Source organism: Cryptomeria japonica, chromosome 7 (genome assembly GCF_030272615.1).
Source record: "Cryptomeria japonica chromosome 7, Sugi_1.0, whole genome shotgun sequence".
Taxonomy (NCBI): domain Eukaryota; kingdom Viridiplantae; phylum Streptophyta; class Pinopsida; order Cupressales; family Cupressaceae; genus Cryptomeria; species Cryptomeria japonica.
In genome coordinates this window covers 796,995,505-797,022,548 of record NC_081411.1, presented here as the reverse complement: position 1 = coordinate 797,022,548, position 27,044 = coordinate 796,995,505, and the positions used below count along the sequence as shown (strand labels likewise).

The 27,044-nt window shown below is 36.3% G+C and overlaps 2 protein-coding genes across 2 annotated transcripts in view; both read right to left on the bottom strand.

The window, feature by feature from the left end:
* Positions 1-986: 986 nt before the first annotated feature.
* LOC131057584 (uncharacterized) lies at positions 987-2,627 on the bottom strand. The gene is made up of 4 exons (XM_057991738.1): positions 2,399-2,627; positions 2,062-2,311; positions 1,464-1,906; positions 987-1,261 (listed from the first exon to the last, which is right to left on the bottom strand). Exons 1-4 carry the CDS (start codon positions 2,625-2,627, stop codon positions 987-989), a joined length of 1,197 nt encoding a protein of 398 aa, XP_057847721.1.
* Positions 2,628-8,935: 6,308 nt separating this feature from the next.
* The window catches only part of LOC131057189 (uncharacterized), a 298,476-nt gene continuing 280,367 nt past the window's right edge, over positions 8,936-27,044 (bottom strand). The window contains exon 12 of the mRNA XM_057991379.2: positions 8,936-9,287. Coding sequence (XP_057847362.1) covers positions 9,198-9,287 — 90 coding nt within the window. The 3' untranslated portion in view covers positions 8,936-9,197. The remainder of the gene's footprint in view (positions 9,288-27,044) is intronic.

The following is a 27,044-nucleotide window of genomic DNA, read 5'->3' as shown; positions in this document are numbered from 1 at the left end:
ATTAAACTTAATTTTTCCTACATCATCAAGTGGATCCATTATTCAATTTTCCATTATAATATTCATAATATCCGCTTATCATTATTCCATTCTTCATCATATTATATTCTCTATTATTCATCTTTATTATCTTATAATGCACATTCATTAATATTCATTATTTCATTATTATTCATTTAATTCATTAATATATAATATTATTAATCTATTTTCCAAATCTCCTGCACATCCAATGCATCCCCTATTTATCATATTTCACCTCTATCAAGTACACTCACCTAATTAATATATTATATCATTAATCTATTTCCAAATCTCCTATACATCCAATGCATCCCCTATTTATCATATTTCACCTCTATTAAATATACTCATCTAATGAATATGGGATACACACTAAAACCTCCAAACCAATATTTTATCCCACATTCATCCCACAACCAAGATCCACCCCAAGGACTTCTATAAATGCATCTTTCCCTCTCATTTCTAATCCTCTTGCATCTTTAATAATTTAATCTCTTATCATTCTTTCTATTGCATCTTTCATTTTCACGTTTCTTTGCATCATATATCTCTATTCTCCATAGCCTCTTGTGCAATTGTGTTTCTGAGAGCACTGTCATTAAAACACAAGATCTTGGTAGATAGGAGGGAAATGAACTAAGGTTTTTATTCAAATGCATGTGTGTATTTTCATTGTTATTATGTTTGCATGTGTGTTTCTATGAAATGTCTCCATTGTATGATGTTGGAACAAGTTTGAATACTTGATTCAAGCACCCATTTCCTCCATCTTCAGTTACAATTGTAGCATTGATTATTAAACAATTAAGATTTGGTTTGACTTTTTCATTCACTAGCTCTATGTCCAAACTTATTACATGAAAAAAATTACCATTGAAAGTTGATGAGTACCTAATTTGAAAAGGAAGAGTAGGAGACCTCCTAAAAACCTTCTTGTTCCAGACTTGAGGGACACTATTTTAATTAGAGTTATTTACTTTATCCTTGTCTTTCTCTCTACCAGCTTTATTTAGCTTTTTCATAAACCTCCTTTTGTCTTTTGCCACATTCTTGTCTAACGAATTAGGTATTGGTTCCAATGTTTGACTTTCCTCTATTAGATTTGTTTCTTGTTCAACTATAATTGCCCAACTTTTATCTTCTAAAGCATTCAACTCAATTACAATAGTAGGAATAGCCTTAGTCACGGGTACATCCTCAATTTGATTACAAACTTGTGCCACTAAGAAATTGCCTTCACTATTGTCCTTCACACATAGTTAACATTCTCATTAGTCCTTGTTCCTTTTGCAACCAATCTTTCAGAACTTCTTTTTTTGATTTCACATCCAACTCCATGAAATATGACCTTATAACCTTTTCTACACATTTGCCTCACATTCAATAGGTTATTTATCTACCTTTAATATAATAAAATTTATCAATTTTATGCTTACCGTCAATAGAGATGCTTCCTTTTCCACAAATAGGTGTATATTCTTCTTCTCCAAACTTAACTAATCCACCATCATATTTCTCAAGGTTAATAAACTTATTTCTATCACCAGTCATATGGTTTGAACATCCAGAGTCAATGATCCACACTTTTGGTTCCACTTTTGCATGTAGTGTAGTCTTCACACTTACTGGTTTCTCATTGTTCTTCACATCTTCTAATCTTTTGAACCAGCCATCATTCTTTTCTTGTATAGAAAAAAACAAAGATTCTTCATTTGAGTCATTGCCATCCTCTTCAAATGAGTACACCTTTGTTGAACAAAAATTCTTCTTTTGCTTCTCTCTGTCATCTCTTCTTATATCTCTATTATTTCCTTTGTAGTTCTCCTTTCCTTTGTCATCATCATTAGGTCTTCCACCACAATCTTGTTTATACATGCATCTAGAAGCATAATGACCAATTCTTCCACAATTAAATTTTTTTAGGGGTAACTTACCTTTGTACTTGCTAGTTCCCCTCTTCAATATTTTCACAAAGTTTGCTTAGATCTCATCCATGTCTTCATTTTCTTCTTGTCCTTCATGCTTCTCTGTAACCTTGAATGTTGAGCTTCCTTCCTTTCCTTTTTGATATCATCCAATTCAACAATATCAAAGATAGAGAGTGAACCAAGGAGCTGATTCACAGTGTGCTTATTCATGTCATGACTTTCCTCAATAGCATACTTCTTAGGCTTATAGCTTTTGGGCAATTTTGCCATTATCTTCTTTACAACTTCACTTTCTTCAAGCGTTCCACCAACACCTCTAAGAGCATTTAAAATTTCATTCACTAGATGAATATAGCCTTCAATGTTTTTATCATCAAACATTATTACATTCTCAAACTTGTGCTTTAGATTTGTAGTCTTACCTTTCTTTTTCTTTTAATCACCTTCAAATACACTCTTTAACATCTCCCAAGTTTCTTTAGCTGACTTCGTGCATGTAACTTTACTAAAATTTGCATCATTCAAACATGAGACAATTGCAACTATAGCCTTTGCATTACTCTCATATGCTTTGATTTCATTCGAAGTAGTAGGACTGTACTGTGGATCGATATAGCCCTTCTTAATGCTTTCCCATAGTTTAGCTGACATAATTGGTAAATGATATTCCATCTTTTCTCTCCAATAATTATAATTTGTGCCATCAAAATTTGTCATCTCAAATCTTTCTCAAGCGATTAAGCTTCACAAGAGGAACCTCACTCGAATACCAATTGTTGAACACACCACAGGACTAAGAGGGGGGATAAATCAATTTGAACCTCGAAAGTACTTAATTTCTCATCTTCAAACTTTGAACCATAACCATATAATCACAATAGTTATAAATCATGAAAACACAAAGCACAACATACACATGAACACCAGATTTACATGGAAAACCCAAGCAGGGAAAAACCACGGTGAGAATCAGACTCACAAAATGAATATAATTTATTACAATGTTGTCTCTGGAACACACTAGTCCTAAGAGGAATTTCAGAACTAAGGTGCACAACATTAGAAAAAGATACAAATGACTTGCAGAATTGAAACACACTATATCAGGGCAAGATACAAAAAAGTTGTCAAGAGACTCACTATCATCCAACAAAGAAATGCATAGTTGAATTGAAAAGAACATGATCACTTGATTATGAAATTGTCCTTGACCCACTGTGACAAGCGATCAAAATCATGGCAAACACGTCTGACTGCTGACATTGTCTTCAAATATTGTCATACAGAAGATATCACCATCAAAGCTCTTCACAACTAATTTTCGCACAACTCTAACATCAAATTCGCTTGCAAATCATCAAAATTTGTTGCTTGTCCATTCATCCACCTCTCATTACCTTTACTCATACATCGGTAATTTTTTATATACAAGATTAATCAATAAAACCCTTGGCTAGGTTGATCACAATAGAATATACATTATTCCATAAATTAGGCCACCCAGACCTAAAATGTCCATTCTGGTCCACTCCAAGAGATAGAGAGGACCCAAATACGTCACAACAAAGCTTTTCCAAATGATTCCAATGAACCACACACTAAAACATCCTTCGAGGTCCACATCAAATGAAGTGTGTAGATAAACATTAAAGCGGGTTAAGCAGTCGACCCAAAAACAAATCTCAAATGCAAATTACACAACACAGATCTACCCATGCTACGATGAGACTCAAAACACTAACCAAACTCATTCTCCAAGACAAAACTAGAACAAAGGAATATGACCCAAGTAGGATACACAACCATAATCAACGGAAAACCAAACCAGTTGACAACACAAAACTCCAAACATCATAATTCCATTTGCCAATCAAATAATCACCTGAAAACTAAACTAGAACACTACACAAACCACATAAACATGTCCTTCGAACCACAACACTTGAATCCACATATCTAGAAGCTACTAGGAATTCTTTGAACCTTTTCTCTTAGACAACCTCTTTGTCAGAAACAACAACCAATTCTACCATATAAGCAACACATGACCTGCAAACCTGATAGTGCAATATACACAGAACACAAACATTGTATCCAAAGCCACAACACAATCTTCACATACTGGAGGAATGTAAGGCATTCTTCCACTGAGACATTAAAAACTCCTCCTTGTATAACTATTGTTTCCTGCATATTGAAACTTCCACTACATCATCATCCTTTTAGAAACACTTCAACATCTCCACAAGGCTCCAAGACAACTCAACAATACCAAAACACATAAATACTCTTTCTTGCATATTGAAACTTCCACTACACCAATGACAACACAAGACAAATTGACATCAATGGCAAATAAGCACAACTCAAGTTTCCAACACCCTTGTGATGGTGTTCCAAATGAAAATATTGCCTAAACTGTTGTTCATCAAGGGAGAAGATGTTGTTCTTCCTCCCAAACTCTTCCTCGAGTTGTGGGTGAAATTTCTCCCCACCATGACGTGTTACTAGCTATTCTGCTAGAGTGATCTAAGTGGTCAGTTTGGGCCTTTGTTGTTAGTGGTTTATTTCTTACCAGTTGTAAGTGGCCCATTGGGCCTATCTTTGTATATGGTTAGCACCCTTGTTTTGTTGCTTTTATAATAAAAAAAACATAACCTTATTGTATATGAGCTCACATAATATTTTAAATTCATTTGGTGATATTCAAAAACTAGTTCAATTATATGTCAACATTTCAAAATGTCAAAGAGAAACAAATATATATGTCTAAATGACATTGGAAATCCTATTAGTAAGCTCATAAAGTCGAGTACTATGTGGTATCATCATGGAGTTTGTAGGAGACCAAAGAGCCATATATATCATCTATGTATAGATGTACTAGTGTTAATGAGTTCAAGGCATGGGTGAGGATAAATTGTTAATAAGACTTTGATGTGGGCCAAAACTCAAATGATATAAATTGATAGACTCCACGCATAAGAAATGGCCTTTATATGTATTAATGAATTGATTTGAGATAAACATTTTTATAGATATAAGTGAAATTTTGACATGTTTCTCACAACCTAAGGCTAACTTATGAATGACTAGTTAGCAAATAACAAAGCTTAACCTTAAATAAAAAAAGGTAAGTAAATACAATGTACATGTGATCAAGGTTATTTGACAATGATGAAATTAGTTATTGAACACTTGTTAGAGTTGAAGCCACGTAGATGGATTGGATTGACTTCCTACAAATTGAACAACAACCTATAGATCTATAGATGGGAAGAAATACCACTTGTCAAGGATATTGACGAATGATGAAATTAGTTATTGTATTGTTGTTAAAGTTCAACTTGTTGAGACATGGACCAGCTAGGACTTGAACCTAGGACCTTCCATACGTTGTTGGAGTGCTCTACCATTGAGCTACTGGCCCCTCTTGGACCAATCCATCGTCGATCTGGGTGTGGCTTATTTCCAACACCAACACCCCCCCTTAAGCCACACCTCTCGTGTGCTTGGGGCTCCTAGCCTGGACCTAGCTCTGATACCATGTTGAAACATGGACCAGCTAGGACTAGAACCTAGGACCTTCCATACACTACTGCAGTGCTCTACCACTGAGCTACTGGCCCCTCTTGGACCAGCCCATCGTCGGTCTGGGTGTGGCTTATTTCCAACACCAACACAAGCCATATTGAGGCTTGTGTTGACTCCCTTAAAATAAAACAATAGATCTATATGGGAAGATGTGCATTAAATGAATCTATAGATATATAGAGATCAATCAAAATAGGTCACATGACAAAGATTTCAAAGTTAAGAGTGTTATCATTGCCCCAATCCCTTGGTTAAGTGTGACATTGATCAAACTCCAATAATGGCTTCAATTAAAAATCCATGAAATATAAGCATGTTCCATGCCTAAACGACTTGTCAAAGAATTAAAGGCAATTTAAAAAGCATAGAATAAAAATTTAATAAAATAAATTAAAGAAAACATTAATTGATAAAGAATATAGGTTGGGAAATTTGATAGATTGAAGACATTCCTTTGGCATTTATCACTTGGGTACATAAAAATTTAGCAAAGCATCTCCTTGAAGCATTTCATATTAAATGGGCCTTTTCATACTTTAAAAAATTACAATTTATGTGATATTCTTTTGAAACTCAATTTCGCAGTTTCAAGTTATTTTACATTGACTTATTTTTCATAAGTGGTTCACAACAACCACCCTTCTCTAGCGAGCATAATAATCTACTTAACCCCTATCACTATAGGACGTTCAAAAAGGTGAGACACTCATACTTCCTTTCAAATATGAATAATATTTTGGCTCAAATACACTTAACATTCCAATCTCTCTATAATCAAGTCCACTTAGCTTGCTACTTCATATGCAACACCTTTAACAAGTGCCTTGCCTTGTAAACCTTTCATTATATAGTTGCATGCCTTAATACATTATACATGTGGATTTCCATTGTATAATAAGTTATGTAATGATTTTCAAGATTCAATTACATAGCTTTGAGTAGTAATTCGCAAGAGCTTATCTTTCATAAACTTTAACAAACCACTTAAACAATCATTATATCTTTAATGATGCTCACAAATATGACATGCTAAATTTGGGAAGTTCACATATTCCAATACTACTCTAGATTACATATACTCTTGCCCTTATTTGCTCACAATTTCCCAACCCCTAATTTGTTGGGGCTCTCCCTTTTTGGTAAAGGGTTATTTTTGGTTTTGAGGAGATGTCCATCCTTATGCATTTAAATGTACCTCTGTGGTTTTTGGTTACCAGACTTCTTCTGCGAGCTCGTGATATTTTTTTTCTACTATTCCTAAATGATACTCCTATTGAGGTGGAGAACCCTCTTATGGGTGTGGCTAGGGCTTGGTCCTCTCTAGTTCTTTCTTCCTTTTTCATGGATCCTATGGAGTTGGAGGCATCTCCTATAGAGGTGGAGAATAGCATAAGGGGAAAGGTTGGAAGCTACAGTTGGAATGCTTTTGTTGCTACGTTTTTTGTTGGTTGCATTGGTGATGTTGATGCCTTGAATCTTTTACTTTGTCTTTCTCCTATAGAGGTGGAGACCATGGTGAAGTTCAATGTTTTGGTTTTTGATGGGTTATTGTTTTTGCATCAAATGGAGGTTTTAGGAGCCTTTTAAAAACCCACTATTTCAATAAGTTTATTATGTAATATATTTATGTTATTGAAGATTGATGGTTTTGAGAACCTTGTTAAAAACCATTGTTAAGGTTAAAAGAGCCTAAAAAAACTCTTTGAACATGATTATTCAAGTAGTCTATTTTGCTAGCTTCATCCTTCAATTTTACAATTGGTTCTTTAATGTTTAGCATTTGTTGTATGTAGGTTGGTTACTAGTTTCCTATGTTGTATCTAGTTGCAAAGTTCTATAAGTGGACTTTGGATTCACGCAAAATTTGAGGTTTTGGGTTCCTTCAAAACCTTTTGTATGAGATTTCGAGTCCCCTCAAATCCTACTTTACCCTTAGTAAAAACATTAAGTTTTCATTTCTATCAAAATAATTAAACATCCATTAAAATTTCCATGTCTAATTGTATGTTAATAATGGCAAGCATAGGTGACACCAAATATTCCACAAGAAACAAATTACATATTTGTAGTAAGTTGTTTCCCTTATTTCCTCTCAATAGTGTGTTCAATGTATGGGCGAACTCCTTACTTTTTAAATTGCATGCATTTACTTCAAGCACTTATAGAGCTCTTGCAACACTTACAACTATAGTAACTAAAACGAAAAAATAAATTTGAAGGGCCAAAATAAGACATTATCCTATAGTAAGCAAAGAGAAACGACATAAGTTTCAAAGCTTGAAACCAAATAACACAAACCTTTAACAAAATACGTTTGTAATAGTCATTAAGTGACCATCTGGTTGATCACGCATTCATAAACATAAGACATGAAGAGCTTCACAACATATGATAAATTGCTCTTGGAAAAATGGTTACAATTGGTGATCACCTAAATATTAGCCATTTATTTGCCCCCAATCATTCATCATCTCTATTAAATTCACTCGTAGAAATATTATGACAAATACCTCTTAAATGAAGTGGTTGCCTAGAGAAAAACAGTGTTGATGCTTTGAGTTTGGAGATAATTATCCCATATTTGTATTCCTTAAGCAACAAAAGATTTATGCAAAATAATTGATTTAAACGGAAAAAAACAAATATAACTTACATATATGTTAAATTTTAGTTATGTAGATTTTAAAAAAAACAATTGCATTTTCATGAAATAAAATATTTTTATGATTTTATTTTATAATTAAAAACTACTATTTTAAAAATTTTCTTATAAATCTTAGGTTTGTTATTAAAAAGATTTTAAAGTTGAAAATTTATTAAATATTTTTATTATTTTAAAAACTTTCTTTACTCTGAAAGGCGCATTAATACTCACATAATAGATTGATAGATATGCGAAGTTTAAAACTCCCTATGAGTAAAATTGACACCCGTCATAATTACAATTAGTTTTACTATTACTTAAATAAAAATAATTTAAATAACCTAAATTAAAATAAATACATCAAAAAGCAAAAAAAAATATTTTATTTATTTTCTCCTATCACTGAGAGTTTAACTATTAATCAATTCTATTTATCTTCATCATACTAATAGTTAGCTTCGTCAAAATAATATTAAATAATAATATAAAGATATGATAATATAACAAAATAATATTAAAATAATTAGTCTTAATAGATTTTTTTGTTTGGTGAAGAATTTAATAGAAATATTAAAATATAATAATATCTTAATAATAATATAATATTGATTACAATATCATAATATAATAATAAATTAATATTAATTATAATATAATAATATAATTATTTTTTAAGTGGAATAATAAATAAATATGATATCTTTCAGCGTACTTTACCTATATTTCTCTAAAGATAGTATACTAATTTTAATTTACTTAAATTGTATTTCTATAAGAATGATATTTTATCCATATGCTAGTATATATAGAATTGAAGAAGACACCTCCATGTCCATTACATGTGAAATTTTGGTTTATAACAAATTCACGCTTTAATAGGATGTTATTTATATGCAAATGCCTATAATGCATAAGGTGTTCTTATGGATACCAACGGACAATTTTTCACGACAGCCAAACCTTCCGTTATCCTAGAAGGCAAAATCAATCAAACAGGGGCCACATCATAGAATACTGTATGCCTTAATAACTCGGGAAGTGTCACAGACAATGAGATTTTCCGAACTGTGTGAAGTTGTGCACAGCCAATTTACCTGCACAGGAAAAAACACGTATGTCAACTGATAATCTAAAGGATATGACAATTACAATGATTTTAAGAAGCATTAAATATGCTCTAAATTTGTCTCTGTATTTGGTAAGCAATCGATTTAACAGTTGGGTTTTGAGGTTCAGGATTCGGGTACAGGGGTTCAATTTTTTTACGTAGATTCAGTACAGCTTGCATAAAGCCCTACAAAAAAATCATAAATACAGAAAATTCTTGCAACTATATTTTGTCGTTAGATTTTAGTTTTGCTTTTCTTTTTTGACTTCTTAAAATTTAGTGTTCATTTCATTTCTGGCTTACGGACGTGGATTTAACCTCAGATTAAAAATGGGTAGGAGGCTCCGCTTGGGTGCAGCGAGGGAGGAGGGAGGAAACAACCATCCAGCCTCTAGAATGCACTGAGATATCATTATTCTTTATAAATAAATTCTAGAATGCAACACAACATCATTATCCTTATAAATACATTATAAATAAATTCTAAATAAATTCTAGAATGCAACAAATACATTATAATAGATGTTTGGTGCATTCTAGGGACTAGATAGTCATTCAGTACAGGAATAGACTTGGGACTGCTACTCAGTTTGAAACAGTCAAAAACTTAAGGGGCAGAACCCTGTAACAGAATATTATAAGAATAAGACAACAGTCAAGCCAAGCATCATTCCTATACTATACTGGTAGTATTTTCAAATAAGATTTGTAAATTTCAAATTTTGTATCCGAATGCTGCAGGTAATATCGACTTCTTCACTTAGCCCTTTATTTGTGATCAATTAATAAAAACCAAAGCATCCCTGTTAAAGAGTTCCCTGGATGTCTTCGCAAGTAGCCATTTCTGCAGTTAACAGATAAACAACAAAGGTCCTGAATAAGGCCAGAGTCAGACAACCTGTTTTTTTTGCTTTTTTAGATTGTAAGCAGAGCGCCAGTTCCCTATTGGGCCAGTCAAAAAATAATAAGGGTCTTGTTGGCCACGAAGATCAATGCAGGCTCAGATCACTGATAAGATTGGATGACATTTAGAGACCAATACAACTGGTGGTATACAATAGGCTTCATCTATAACCTTGGTTTCAGAACTGTCGCATGGACACATAGCATTCAGATATTGCACTTTCTTCCACGAAGGCAAAATAAAAAAGGTTTTATTACAGCAGGAGGGAAAATGCCTTGGATTCAAATATTGTAGTGTGAAATTTGAATTTATAGAAGTAATTCTCTTCACCAACGTAATAGCTCGAGTGCCAAACAAATTTGTAGTAGTGCCAAATAAATTTGTAATAATCCATTTTTCCATGCTCAAACAAAGCAGTATTTAGTGTTTGTTAAGCTTAAGGGGAAATGTCGGGTGAACTTGTCTCGTAGTTACCTAGACATCTTAGGTTACCAACATTTGGCCTTGAGGGGTTGCACTTTAGGGATAGTGATGGTTACTATTTTAAAATGGATCCTACAAATAGCTGTGTAAATGACTAGGGTTCCCTCCTATCAACATGGATATAGGATAAACAATATTGTATGTCTCTACTTGCATATTGTGAGGTAGGAAATTAGGTAAAGCATTATAACATAGCATTAGTCAACCACAAAAACTAATAAGCTATGAATCAAATCCTAACACATTCAACAAAGGCATGAAGATAAGATTCAAAAACTAAAATGCAAACCAAAATGCTAGAATCTCATTCGCTGTTCGTCCATTGTTATTCTTTCTCCTTCAAATTATGTGCATGTCACCTACAAATGCAAGTGATTGAAAGCAAGTTGGATTCGAAAGCGATAGAGAAATCAATGAGAATATCAAATTGGCATGAAAGATTCGAAAGAGGCAATTGATTCGAAAATGGCATGATTGGGGGTACAAGACATGACAAATTACTATACCAAGTTATGACAAATTTCTATGTCAAAAGAATGACAATTTGCTATGTCAAATGTTATGACAAATTGAGAGTGATTTATGCTTCCAAATTATGACAAATTGGCCTTAAAATTTGTTCATTGATTAATAACAAATTGGAGATAAAATAGCTTCCAAAATATGACAAATTGGCCTTAAAATAGGAGCCCAAATAGGTGGAGAAATTAGTGGGAAATGTTAGGGGGGAAAAGGTGGGAGAAATTAGTAAATTTCATTTATTAATTTCTCTCACAAAAAGGGACAATTAGACAATTAAATAAATCAATTTAATTGTGACAGGATAAATGAATAAACTTAAATCATAAAACCCTAGGAGATGAACTAGAAATGAATTAGGTCTTGTTATAATTAAAGCCATAAACATATGATGACGATCGCAATCGAAGAGACAAATGAGAAAGACTTGATAATTGATTGACAAAGACCAATAACAATATGGTCGAAGATGATAAAAGGATTGCATTGATAAAAAATAATTGAGAAAGGATCAATTACTGATTGATCCAAAATTGACAAAGATTGATGATTGATTGAGATCGATGACAAATCGATCAAAGATTGAAAAAAGGTTGATTTGGTGAAGATTGATTCGATAGGAACTGACATAGACCAATGGCGAATCAATCAAAATTGATAAAAAGATTGACAATGGCTGATAATAGAAGATTGACAAAGATTCAAATCGATTGACAAATGATTGAAGATGATTGATTTTGCAAATGACGAGATTTAGGACAAAAACCCTAATTGACACCAATTAGGGTTACAATGATGTCCAATTGATATGAAAGATTGATCACAATCGATGATTGAGATTCAAAATTGACATTGATAAGACCTAAATCAATTGCGAGAGATTGGAATCGAAGGGGAAAAGAAATGCAAAGGAATGACACAATGTCGACAAATGATAAAAGATCGAATGCACAACATAGAAGAAGTGTTAGCAAACACGAAAAACCCTAAAATAAGGTCACGTGAACATGTTAAAGTATGACGCTACAGGCGTTAACCAATTTTAATGCCTACATTTTGCCCCTCTTTGAGACAATGCGATTCTAAGCATTGTTTCAAAGAACAATGAAGAAATATGCCCCAAACAATGACAAGGTATATGTATGCCCCCTCGAGGAATTGGTCGAAAAAATCCAAAAAAGAGGCCAATTGATCGACAATGCTAGGATTAGATCAAGATAACTGCAAGGACTGACAGAAGAACTATTAGTAAGAGGAAATTAGACAAAAAAAATTTAGTAATGAAGAAAAACTTACTTTCACAAATGCTAATAGCAGGTGAAAACCTTTATTTGCATCATGGCATTGAAGGCCAAAGCGATAATGCAATCCCTTTGCATAAAAGAGACATGATTGCAAACAAGGAATGGTTCAACCATCCTAAGACATTACATGTGTCAAAGGCTGAGGTATGTGCGATAGCCACAATGTGAACGTGCCAACACAAACACCCAAGACATACATGCCCCAGAATGCTATGAAACACTCCACAAATAGAAGATAAAAAACAAAAGACCATGAACCATCCCAACCACTCTAAATCACTCAGTGACATCATTGAGCAACATAGGAACATGGTCGAAAATAAATCAATGAAAAGATAAGACTCACAAATCCAAACAAGTCAAACAACCATTTTGATCTTCGTTGTCAAAAGTGATAATGTTGTGTTGATAGGACGATCATGCTGCCCTGTTCAAGGAATGCAGTACTTCGTCTAAGGCAGGACACAGTCTGGTTTCGAGTATACCACAACCTGTATAAGACCCATGATAATGTTATTGTTGACCGTGGTTGATGCGACAATTTTGATCAATTTGAATGTTTGGTTGATTGAATAGTTCATATGTTAATATGTGATTTGTTAAGCATAGTGGTTTGTCGTGTTTTCTGTCTGATGTCTGCTCAAATGTTTGTCTATGTACAAAAGGGGCAATTTATTGATGAGATGAAACACAAGCGATTGGTTTTGGATTTTTTATATATATTTTTTTTATTTTTAGGGTTTTTCGGGCTTTTGATGTTTTTTGTGCTTTTTTCAGGGCATTTTATGATTTATTTTTTTTGGCTTATTTCTAGATGTTTTTCAAATGTTTTGGATTATTTCAGGACATTTTGCAATTTTTTTGGAATTATTTCAAGACGTTTTTCAATGTTTTTGGAATTATTTTAGGATGTTTTTCAATTTTTTTTTTTTTTTCAAGATCATATTTGATTTTTAGAAATTTTTCCAGGACTTTATTTGATTTCTAGGGATTTTTTCAAGACTTCATTTGATTTTTAGGGAATTTTTCAGGACTTTAAAGCAATATACATGTCGTAGCTTTCGAGCTATTCATAGTGATAACTCTGTCAATTGATAATGACAAGGGATTTGCCCCCAATTAAGGTCCAAGCATGCATAGTGACCAGGACAAAAACATATATACAGATTGGCAACTAATGGGAAATGACATTCAATGCTGACCAATCACACCACTGGATAAGGACATAGGGTCAAATTATAATGGATAGGTGTGATAAGGCTTTGTGTTATGTACAAATAGAATCAAGATAGACGACAGAGCAACGACCTTTTTACACGTGGCACTGGTTTGCCAAGTTTTCACCACGGTACTTGCCCAAAATGCTTGTTTGCTAGGTTTTTCACTAGAGGGTGAATGATTGTTCTTTACTTTTTTTTGTCATTTTTGATATTTTTGCTTTTTTTAATTTCACACAAGGCACCTATTTGCCAGGTTTTCACCAAGGTGATGATTTTTTCTTGTTTTTCACTTTTTTGTATTTTTTTTGCTTTTCAGTTTTATTGGTTTGTGACTTTTTTCAATTCTTTTGTTATATTTTCTTTTTTCAATTTTTTTGTTATTTTTTCACAATCATATAGAAGAATTGTTGGAAGGATCATGTGTAGTACTTCCAAAGGTGCATTTTGTTGACAGGATCTGATAGTAGTTCTCCCTTCGGAGTTGCCAATTGATATGCACCCAAGCCATATGCTGCAGTAACAACAAAAGGACCTACCCAGTTTGGCTCAAATTTTGCTTTAATGATTTCCACAAATAGGGAATTCTTACGGTTTTCCTTTAATACTAAGCCTCCAATTTCAAAATGTTGCCCTTTGACCTTCTTGTGATAGCTGCGACGAAGACTATTCTGATAGGTCTATAGGTGTGTCAATGCTTGCCGACGTCGGTCATTTAACATCTCTAACTGATGTAGTTTGGATACTCTATATGCTTCATCATCAATCAGGTGTTGCAAAGAAACCCTCAATGATGGTATCTCCACTTCCAGGGGAGGAATAGCTTTTGCATCGTACACCAAGGAATAAAGTGTTGCACCAGTAGGGGTGTGGATGGAGGTGCGATAGGCCCACAAGGCTGGATTTAACTGCACATGACAATCTTGTCCAGCATTCATCGACAACCTTCTTCAATATCTTCATGATAGTCTTATTGGATGCCTCAACTTGGCCATTACTCTGTGGATAGTAGGGAGTTGAAAAACGGTGTTGAATATGGAACTTCTCATAGAGTTCTCGAACATCTTTATTTTTAAATGGACAACCATTATCACTAATTATAGCAAGAGGGACCCTATATCAGCATATGATATAATTCAGAATTAATTTGGAAATCTATGTGCCGATGATATTGGTCAAAGGTATAGCCTCAATCCATTTTGCGAAATATTATGTTGTAGTTATAATGGATTTGTGTCCATTTGCTGATGTCGGATGAATCCTGCCAATGAGGTCCAAGCCCCATTGAGAAAAAGGCCATGGAGATATAACAGGTTGAAGCTCTTGTGCTAGTGCATGAATCAAATATCCATCCATTTGACATTTATAGCATTTCTTAGCAAAATCATGGGCCTCTTTTTCCATTGTCAGCCACTAGTATCCAGATCGAACCAACTTTTTAGCTATAGGCTAAGACCATTGAAATGGCCCTTGCATATACTATTGTGAACTTCATGTAAAGTCATTTGTGCTTCGTCAAAATCCAGACACTTGAGGAGGGTTTGGTCAAACAAAGTCGGTAAAGGGCGTCAACGATGATGACATATTTGGCAGATTGTTGGATAAAGGATCGGTGCTGGTTGGAGGAAAGGTTTGGAGGTATGGTTTGGGATTTCAGATATTCATAAATTTCCTCATACCATGGGGAATTAGGACAAACAAGTACACACCAGATCTGATTGTAGGATCCCAAAAGATGGGATCGAAAGTCGCTCCACTAAGAATTCACATATGTCCATGTTTTGAGGCATATCTAACATGGAAGCAATGGTTGCCATGGCATCCACTAGTTTGTTCTGGATTCTGGGAACTTGGTTGAACTGACTGACAATAAACTTTGTTTTGAAGAATTCTATCAATTGCTTATAGGGGAAAAGTTTGTCATCTTTTGTCTCATAATCATTATTCACTTGTCAGATGACAAGCTACGAATCCCCATAGAATTGAAGATGCGTGATATGCCACTGAATTGCTATTCTAAGCCCTGAGACCAAAGACTCGTACTCTGCAAAGTGATCCAGTACGACTTTGGAATGGCATCGCCTTGAGGTGTTACAAATAATATTCCTACCCCTAAACCAAATCTAGTATGTGATCCATCAAAATACAATTGCCATGGATTAGAAGGGATCGCCTTGAATAGAGGCATTGAAGTGGATCCGGCCAAGGTAGAAGCAATTAGCTAAAGCATCATAACATAAGATTAGTCAACCACAAAGATTAATAAGCTATGAAATCAAATCCTAACACACTCAACAAAGGCATGAAGAAAAGATTCTAAAACTGAAATGCAAACCAAAATGCTAGAATCTCCTTTATTGTTCCTCCATTGTTGTTCTTTCTCCTTCAAATTATGTGGATGTCACGTACACATTCAAGTGATTGAAAGCAAGTTGGATTGCAAAAGATGGATTCGAAAGCAACAACATAAGGATACTAGAAGTATGGTTTAAAAAGAATAAAAAGGGGGCTCAATTTATAGAGAAATCGATGAGAATATCAAATTGGCATGATAGATTCAGAAGAGGCAATTGATTCGAAAATGGCATGATTGGAGGGAGAAGACATAACAAATTACTGTACCAAGTTATGACAAATTTGTATGTCAAATGTTATGACAAATTGAGAGTGATTTATGCTTCCAAATTATGACAAATTGGACTTAAAGTTTTCTCATTGATTAATGACAAATTGGAGAGAAAATAGCTTCCAAAATATGACAAATTAGCCTCAAAAATAGGAGGCCAAATTGGTGGAGAAACTAGTGGGAAATGTTAGGCCAAAAGGACAATTACACAATTAAATAAATCAATTTAATTGTGACATAGGATAAATGAATAAACTCATTTAACCTAAGGGGAAGTGTTAATAGGATTAAATCATAAAACCCTAGGAGATGAACCAGAAATGATTAGGTCTTGTTATAATTAAAGCCATAAACATATGATAGCGATCGCAATCGAAGAGACAAATGACAAAGACTTGATAACTAATTGACAAAGACCAATGACAATTTGGTCGAAGATGACAAAAGGATTGCATTGATAGAAGATAATTGATAAAGGATGAATGACTGATTGATCCAAAATTGACAAAGATTGATGATTGATTGAGATCGATGACAAATCGATTAAAGATTGACGAAAGGTTGATTTGGTGAAGATTGGTTCGATAGGAACTGACAAAGACCAACGACAAATCGATCAAAATTGATTAAATGATTGACGATGACTACTAATTGAAGATTGACAAAGATCCAAAATGATCTAAATTGATTGACAAATGATTGAAGATGATTGATTTTGCAAATGACAAGATTTAGGACAAAAACCCTAATTGACACTGATTAGGGTTACAATGATGTCCAATTGATATGACAAATTGTTCACGATCGATGATTGAGATTCAAAAATTGACATTTTCAAGACCTAATTCAAATGCGATAGATTAGAATTGAAGGCGAAAAGAAATGTAGAGGAATGACACAATGTCGACAAATGATAAAGATTGAATGCGTGACATAGAAGAAGTGTTAGCAAATGCAAAAAACCCTAAAATAAGGTCACATAGACACGTTAAAGTATGATGCCGCAAGCGTTAACCAATTTTTTATGCCTACACATATAATTGTTATAAACTTGGGTTTTGATAATGATCTTTCCAACTACCTTGTATATGAATAAATGGCATGTTTATCATTTAAGCTTATTAAAATGTTTCTCTTTTCATTGTGTCACTATATGGAACTTTTTGTTTATTATGCGACTAACTTTGCTAAATGTCCTTCCATGTACAAGACTTGATTTGATAATACACTGAGAGCCGTTTGCAGTCACATAATGGGGTCATTGACCACAAAACAAAAAAACCAATAATATATGGAAACAAAGTGTTTGCCACAGTTAAAGAAAGAAAGAGTTGATGACAAACAAAATCACTGCAACTTTACACACAAAAAGTCAAAAAACAAAGGAAACGATAGACCTACAGAAATGCAAACAGAAGGATAATGATGTTTTCTTTTTATTGAACGATGATCACTATTTGGGTTTAATGTGTGTACTCTAAATGATTGGCATGCTGCTTCACAGGTGAATGTTGAATGTGTGGTTGTCAGTGCTACTTCTTGTTGTGCCTTGCACACACTCCCCGTCTCCGACAGGGACCTGTTGTGACGTTTCCACACATCCCCCATTGCAAATGGGGACCCCCAATTTTTCTTGCTTTCTAGAATAGTTGCTGAGTCTTTTAGCTATTAGCCTTTCATTTGGAAGAAGTGTAGTATCTCAGGTGGGTAGGAATTGATCAAATCAAGGCTCTATCTCTTTAGGATGAAGTCAAGCACGACACTTCCTTTGCCCAACCAAGCTTCCGACACCCATTTCCATCTCCCCTTTCATTTCCATTTCCCCTCACGTATCCATCTTCCCTTCCTATCTTTTCACTTCATCTCCATCCTACATTTCTACTTCCCTTTCACTTCCTTCCATTTCATCCTATAATCCTTATTCCTCCACCCTCTATCTTTCATCCCCTTATCCCTCCATTTTCTTTCACTTCCTTCTTCTACCACCCCTCATACCTTCCACTTCCTACATCCTGTAACCTACATATCATATCCTTTACCCCATTACTCCCCTTAGCCTACCTATCCACTACCCACACTACCTTTTATCCCCTTAGTCTATCTACCCACCATCTACCCCTATCCTATCCTAACCCACCTTTCTTCCTACCCTTCATACCCCAGTCTTATCCCAGCCTACCCCCCAATTTTTACCCCTTTACTCCTCATAACTCCCACCACAACACTTAGCTGACCCCAACGGAACACTTATTATAACCCCCTGTATCCTTTTCCTAATTCCTAACCCCCGTAGCATCTCTTTACCACTTCCCTTCATCTTTTACTTTGCCACAACATCCTTTCTTCATCGCAACCCCCCACCACACCTCATTACCTTCAACTTCCTTTACTCCCGTAACATGCTTGGGCCCCACCTACCTTTGGAGTGGGCAGCAAAATGCTTCTAAGGTATTTAGCATGCCACCATAGAGGCCATATCACCAACGCTAGCTATTCTTTTGACCAAGCAAAAACTTATCCTTGTGATTTCCTTTAATTGTTCACAAAGTGAATTATGCCTTGTGATTTCCTTTTGACTATCCAAAGCATAGTTGGACTACTCACAGGGTACTCAACGAGTTGTAAAAACTCGCCGAGGTTTCCACTTGGATTTTTTGCTAAGAAGGGGGAAGAGTGACTCCAACACTCTTGCAAGGTGATTTTAAGCAATTCTTGTGAATTCCAAGTGGATTCAAAGGGGATTTGAGGTGGTGTTTGGACATGGGCCATATACGTCCAAGTAAGTCTCCTTTTGCTTCATCAGTGATTTTGGTTAAAAAGAAGGATGGTACTCTACGAATGTGCATAGATTACAGGGCTTTGAATAAGACAACCATCAAGAACCGATACCCTATTTCACGCATTGATGAGCTGATTGATGAGTTGCATGGAGCTTGCTACTTCTCGAAGATTGACTTGAGATCAGGATACCATTAGATTTGGGTAAGGGAACAAGACATAGAAAAGATAGCTTTTCGATGCCATTGTGGACACTTTGAGTTCTTGATCATGCCCTTTGGTTTGACCAATGCGCCAGCTACCTTCCAGTCCACAATGAATAGGGTTTTCTAGTGCCAATTGAGGAGATTTATCCTTGTGTTCTTCGATGACATTTTGGTCTATAGCAGGGCATGGCAGCACTTAGCACATTTGGATGAGGTATTGAGTATTTTGGAGGAGTCCTTCTATGCTAAGGAGTCCAAGTGTGCTTTGGGATTGACAAAATTATTATATCTTGGACACATTATCAGTCCTGACAGGGTACAAATGGATCCAAATAAGGTTCGAGCTATTATAGAATGGCCTACTCTTGAGAACCTTACACAACTTAGAGGATTCATGGGATTATGTGATTTTTACAGGCGCTTTGTCAAGGGCTTTTCTCAGCAGGCAACATCATTGACAGACTTGACAAAGAAGGCGGCTTTTGTTTGGGCTGATTAGGCACAACAGTGTTTTGAAAAGTTCAAACAATTGATGACCACATGTCCAGTGTTGGCTGTCCCAGATTTCTCTAGATCCTTTGAGCTTCAGTGCGATGCATCAGGAGAGGGTATTGGTGCAGTTCTCATGCAGGACAAGCACCCTATTGCTTTTGAGAGCCGGAAATTGAGAGGCCCTGAGTGGACTTATAACATATATGATAAGGAGATGTTGGCCATTATGCATGCATTAGCCAAGTTCAAGCAGTACTTGGTAGGCTCCAAATTTAGCATCAAAACGGACCATAACAACTTGAGACACTTCCTTGGGCAGCATGATTTGAATGATCGCCAGTAGAAGTGGGTTAGTAAGCTGCAGGCGTATGACTTTGACATCGCTTATGTCAAAGGAAAGAATAATGTTGTTGCTGATGCATTGTCTCGTAGGCCACATCTGAGTGCTATGATTGAGATTACTGAGGATTGGAGACATTTGATTTCAGCGGAATATGCTAAGGATTCATGGGCCTCTAGCATTATGGATGGTACAACGCTGATAGCAGGTACTCCATTGTGAATGATCTTATCATTTACGAAGGGAGAATTTTTCTTGTACTAGGATCAGAGATGAAGAGTGGGATTTTGAGAGCCTTGCATGATTCCCCCATGGCCGAACATCCAAGTTACTATAAGAAATATAGACAGGTCAAGGAACAGTTCACTTGGAAAGGGCTCAAGTCCGAAGTTCTTCAGTATGTTAGAGAGTGTCCTGTTTGTCAGCAGAACAAGCAGGATCATACTTATCCAGCAGGTCTTCTTCAATCACTTCCCATTCCTGACAAGAAGTGGGAATGCCTATCGATGGATTTCATTACAGGATTGCTTAGAGTCCACGACATTGATTGTATCTATGTGGTAGTTGATCGGCTTACAAATTTGCCCACATCTTTCCGATCTCAACTATTTACTCAGCAGCTCAGGTGGCAGATTTATTTTTCCGAAAGGTTTTCAAACTCCATGGGTTGCCTCGGACCATAGTTAGTGACAAGGACAGCAGATTTATGAATCATTTTTGGCACGAGATATTCAAACTAAGTGGTATCGAGCTTACTCCAAGTACGAGCTACCGCCCACAGACTAATGGTCAGACATAGAATGTGAACAAATGTGTGGAAGGTTACCTCCAGAACTACATAGCCGGACAGCAACGGCCATGGGTTAAGTGGTTGCACCTATGTGAGTATTGTTATAATACTACTTACCACATGTCCATCCAGATGACGCCATTCATGGCCTTGTATTGGTATGATGCACCCAACTTCTTGGATCTTTTGTTGACTGATAGCAGAGTGTCGAGTGCTAGGGATCTTCTTCAGGAGAGTTGGGACATTGTGAGATCATTGAAGGAGAACATACAAAAGACACAAAATCAGCAGAAGCAGTACACAGATCAGAAGCGAGTTGAGTGGTCGTTTGATGTAGGCGACATGGTGTATTTGATATTGTAGACATACAGGCAATCCACACTCAAGAAGAGTGGTGCGGAGAAGCTCAAACCGTGTTATTATGGGCCATTCAGGATTGTTAGGAAAGTTGGAGAGGTGGCCTATGAGCTTGAGCTACCGGCAGATGCAAAGGTACATAATGTTTTTCATGTATCACGCCTTAAAGAGGCAATTGGACATCACGTTGTACCTTCCACAGTGCTGCCTCCTCTTGATGAAGAGGGGAAATTGATATTAGTACCTGAGGCCATCATTGATTCCAAGGAGCGCAGGTTGAGGAATAGAGTCATCAGGGAATATTTGGTAAAGTGGAAAGATTTGCCAGTTGAGGATGCCACTTGCGAGAGATAGGATATTCTGCAACATCCAGCATTGAGATTGCTTGAGGACAAGCAATTTCAGGGAGGGCGGATTGTAATGTCCCCTTCTCATTAGTGCTCAGATATTCACGGGATTGGCCTATCACCTGACCCTCGTAGGCCAAGAGAATTAATTAAGGGGTCGATTTGTAGTGATTCACGGCTTCACATTTCATGTCTATTTGGCTTTATGGCGAAATAAGGAGATTACACGTATCTTGGGATGTGTGCACTTTAATTATAATGCAATAATATTTTAAAAGTGCAATTAAATTAATGTGTAATAAAATAATAATAAAGTGTACCTACAGGATAAAAAGAGAATCTTCTAGAAGGAATCACATGATTGGATATGAAAAGAATAAATAGAGCAAGGTGATTTCATTGTTGATCATCAGTGGTTGAATATCTCTTCTTGTGTAGACTTGTGGAGCCGAAGGGTTTTCTGTAGACAATCATTTGGGAAGGGAACGAAAACTCCCGATGGTTAGCATAACTGAGGGGGGTTGCTGTTAGAGAGGGAGACAAATCAGTCACTAAGTGTGCTGATTGAGCTTGCTGTAGCTTTCATGGTGGATGGATATTCATCGCATCTTCAGAATTTCAGATTGAGTGCCCATTTGCATCGATTTTCAATTAAATAAAGAGGTGATTAGTTGTTGATTAGAGGTAGAATTGTGTGAAAATTGGCTGATTGGCAGGTCTGATATCAAAATCGACTTCACCCTATCTACCATTGATCTGCACATAACATCTTCAGTGGAGCATATAAGGATCAATTAGAGGAGTAAGTCATCTTTGAAAGCATAAGGTGATTCCTTGTAGTGGTGATTGAAGGGGATATAATCACAATTCGGCATCCATTATAGGTCTGAATCAAATCGTAGCAGACTAATAGAAACCCAGGATTTCATTCATTATTCAGCATTGAAGCATCTAATTCCATCCTAGAAGCCAGAGATATATTTGGAGGTGGAAGGAGATTCTTATTGAGACATTTGGAGGGAGATTTGGTGGACAAACCAGTGATAAATCAATCTGATCAGCATCGAACCAGTCAGCTCCCAATTATCGATTTTGCTCACCTCTCTCTCATTTGGCATCCAAACTCAACAAGCTAGACATCGCTACACTTGTGAAGGAGGGGGCAATCATTTTGGTAGATGAATGATGGACTTGCAGCTGTGTTTTGATAATATATCAGACCTTCATCAGTAGCAGCAGGGGCAATTTTGTCAAAAAACTCGAACCAATTCATTGGAGGCTCACTACAACTCGATATTGCTTGCTTCTTCAAGGCACTTATCCCAGGTTCATTTGCAAATAAAACTACATTGTAATTCTCAGTTTGTGTGCATAAGTTTAGAACTGTCATTTGTCTTCAGAAGTCTGAAAATGGTCAACTGAAATCAGTCAATGTGTATGATCATTGTAAAATCTCATTGGGTGATCATATGAATAAAGATTGGAGGAGTATTGATTGTATCTTATATATAACCTTTTCTGAGGATGTATGACAAATGTTTGTCATAATGTCAGTTTGCTGTTGGATATGATTTTGCTGACTTAGATTCATATATATCATCAATAGATAGCTGCTTATGCATCTCTAGGCAACTATCGGTTAAAGTGAGTCATTTAATAGTTGATTATTCATGAAAAAATCATATATGATGGTCTTCATTACAAACTGTAAACTCTGTCAGCATAACACACAAACGTCAGAACAGCATAACACGCAATTTGAGCAGCAAATATTCCTTGTTTTCAGTCAACATAGGACAGGGGATATTTCAGTGGTACTAGAGCTAAGATCCTGCCATCCTATGATTGATGAGTGAAAGAGAAGGTACTACAACAGGGAACAGCGAAGACAACAATATCGCATTCCACAGGTAGCTGATGTTCACATATTTTTAGAGGCATTGAGGGAGAAAGAGAAAGATAAGGCAGTCCCGAATATGGCCAAGGATGACAAGGATACAAGAATCGAATGAAAGTTCGATACCATGATCGACATGATGTCACGGTTGCTAGGGAAAATGGAACAATCACAACATAATCAGCAACCTGAACAACAGCAAATAAATAATTCAGGGGAAGACAGTGGGAGTGGTAGTGTTGTGACCATTTCACACATCGCCCCATTAGAATGGGGACCCCCTCTTTTTTGCCTTGGGTTTTGCTTTCTCTTTGCTCGTTTTTCTCTCTGCTTTTAGGGTTTTGAGTGAGTGAGTGGTCTGCCTAGGCTGGCTAGATTAGGGCTAAACTTTGGAAGCTGGTTTTAGGGTTTCTTTCAAGCTAAGTCTAGTCTAGTTTAGGAGGTTGTTAGTCATCTGCCTGAAGCCTCAAGATTGCCAGAATGAAGCATGCCTTTCAGGAGATTCAAGATTGGTTAGATCAGGGGGTAGGGTGAATAGGTCTTATCTCAGGTCAGGTCTAGATTGAAAGAGGGTTTTTTTGTTCAGGGTCATGTTTGTTTCCCGGGCTGAGTAAGTTGAGTAGAGTTGGTAATTGTTGTGACCATTTCACACATCGCCCCATGCAAATGGGGACCCCCTCTTTTTGCTCGTTTTTCGCTCGCTTTTCGCTTCGCTTTTAGGGTTTTGTTAGTCAGTCAATTGTCTGGATTTAGGGTCAAGCCTTAGGGTTTTAATTGCCGTCTTTTCAGGCCAGAATCCAGTCAATTTTGAGAGCTTTTGAGCTTCCTTTCAAAGGATGCAAATTTTGAATGAAATGAATTCGCCAGAATGGTCTATTTTCAATTGGAATTTTGAGTGCAGAGCTTAAATTTGTCTAAGTGTTGATGATGAAATGTGAATTTTTGTCCGATTGAATATTTTGACCAGATTTTGAGTTTTTTTATTTTTGATCCTAGGCATTGTAAATGATTTGTTTTCGCCGTGTGAAGTGATAAAATGTGTAAAATCATGATATTTTGGCCTGTAGGAGCAAAATCGCTCCTGTCCCTCAGTGAAGGACCGGAGCTCGTTTTCGAATATCTTACTGTCCTTGCAGGGTCAAGGTGAATTTCGAGTTGGAAATGATAGAGAAAGGCGTGATCTTTCCGTTGAATATAAATTGTAGATTTTCACAAGCACAGAGGTGCCTCCAGGAATCAAAATCGCTCCTGTCCCTCAGTGAAGGACCGGAGCTACAAATCAAATATTGCTTTGTCCTTGCAGGATTTCAACGACTTGACGATTTGAAGATGTCCAAGGGGATATGTTTTATCGAATGAATATAACTTGAAGAGCAAACATGAAGAAAAATGGTCCAAAATGCCAAAATCGCTCCTGTCCCTCTTCAAGGGACCAGGGCGAAGTACATTGTAGCTCCCGTCCCTCTCCAAGGGACCAGAGCGATATTCTTCATAGGGCGAGATTCAGGCAAAGATTAAGTCAAGTTTACGTTTGAAGGCAAGGAAGGAGGTGAAATGAACTCATTGAAGATAAATTGAAGATTACCAAATGCCATCAAAGGACCAAAATGCTTAAGTTCGCTCCTGTCCCTCAGGAAGGGACCAGAGCGATTTTTGTTATAGATGATTTTCTTGCCAAGTTACAACCGATCTCAAGGCATGAATGAATGAAAGGAAGTATGACAAGACAATTGAAGATAGTTTTTGAAGGAGATGAAGTGAAATGAAGCCCACAAGAGCAAAATCGCTCCTGTCCCTCTCCAAGGGACCAGGGCGATATGATGATTATATTGCTATTCTTCCAAGTTCAAGCCACTCCAAAATGAAGAACAAGGAGGCAAGGACGTCTTAAGACATCTCAATCAAGCACGAAGTATCCAAAGTTGCCAATATTGAAGGAACCGCACTTAGACACCTATTTCGCTCCTGTCCCTCAGGAAGGGACCAGAGCGATATTTCCATAAAGGCATAAAATTTGAAAGTTTATCAAGCATCAAGTGATCAAGAACGATCAAGGAACTTTATTTTGCACGATGATAGCGATTGCAAGTTGAACAAGGCCAAGACGAGCTCAAAATGTTGAAATTCGCTCCTGTCCCTCAGGAAGGGACCAGAGCGATGTTGATTATATTAGCCAAATCTCTCAAATATCACGTAAGGTCAAGGTTTTGCAAGGTCGTAAAGGGTCCAAGGCATGATTAGAAGGTGATATACAAAGACTTCAAACGTTAAATGATCATCAAAATGAACACAGAGGCTATATCGCTCCTGTCCCTCTCCAAGGGACCAGGGCGATTTGCTTAGGATCCTTCATTTTTCTTCAAATTCATGCCAAGTCAAGGTTTTTCGGGATTACACAAGGTATAAGGTGTCTTTTGAAGATGATATGCAAGAGTTTTGAACGTCAAAGTGTTACCAATTTGTGCAAGGAACTCATATCGCTCCTGTCCTTTGAACAAGGACCAAGGCGATTTTTATTAAAAGACTCATGTTTCGTCAAAATCATGTCAAGGCAAGTTCATGCTAGATCAAGAACGTCCTTTAAGAGGCAATGAACGAAGAACCAAGGTTGAAAGGTGATGCATTTGGACTAGAGCTTCAAGATCGCTCCTGTCCCTCTCCAAGGGACAAGGGCGATGATCCTTCCAACGTCCAAACGCCTTGTAGAATTCAAGTGGAACGAAAGGGGAGCGAAAGAATAGCATTGTTTGTCCATCATAACAAAGATTGAAGTTCGAAGTCACAAAGATTAAAGAGAAATTATGAGGATCGCCCCTGTCCCTCTCCAAGGGACCAAGGCGATATTTGCCAAAGCATTCATGTTCCTTCGAAGATCATAACAAAACAAGTTACAAAGGGTCTAAAACGCCATTTGGGAGGCAATGAACGAGGAGTTGGAACCAAAAACGAGGAATTTCAAAATAGAAGATAAGGATCGCTCCTGTCCCTCTCCAAGGGACCAGGGCGATATTCTTCCTAACATCAAATGCGCCTTGTAAAAGTTAAATGAAACAAGCATGGAATGAAGAAACAAGGTTATTATTTGCCTCATGATGGAAATTTGAGATCAAAGATGCAAGATTAAGGAAAAACAATGGAGATCGCTCCTGTCCCTCTCCAAGGGACCAGGGCGATAATGGTCATGAGATGCATTTATTCACACATGCAAGACACTCAAGTTCGAAAGACCCAACAAAAATACCGATTTGAATGTAAGGATAGAGACTTTGGACGTCGAAATTGCAAGAATCATGACAAAACTGATGGATCGCTCCTGTCCCTCTCCAAGGGACCAGGGCGATGAGGTACGTATCTTCCATTTTCAAAATTTGGCGCTCAAACACATTTCTTTAAATTTATTTTAAATGCTAAAATCGATAGATTGAAAATTTAATTAAAAATGGCATTTAAAATTTGCGCTTAATATTTATTAATTATTTTGCC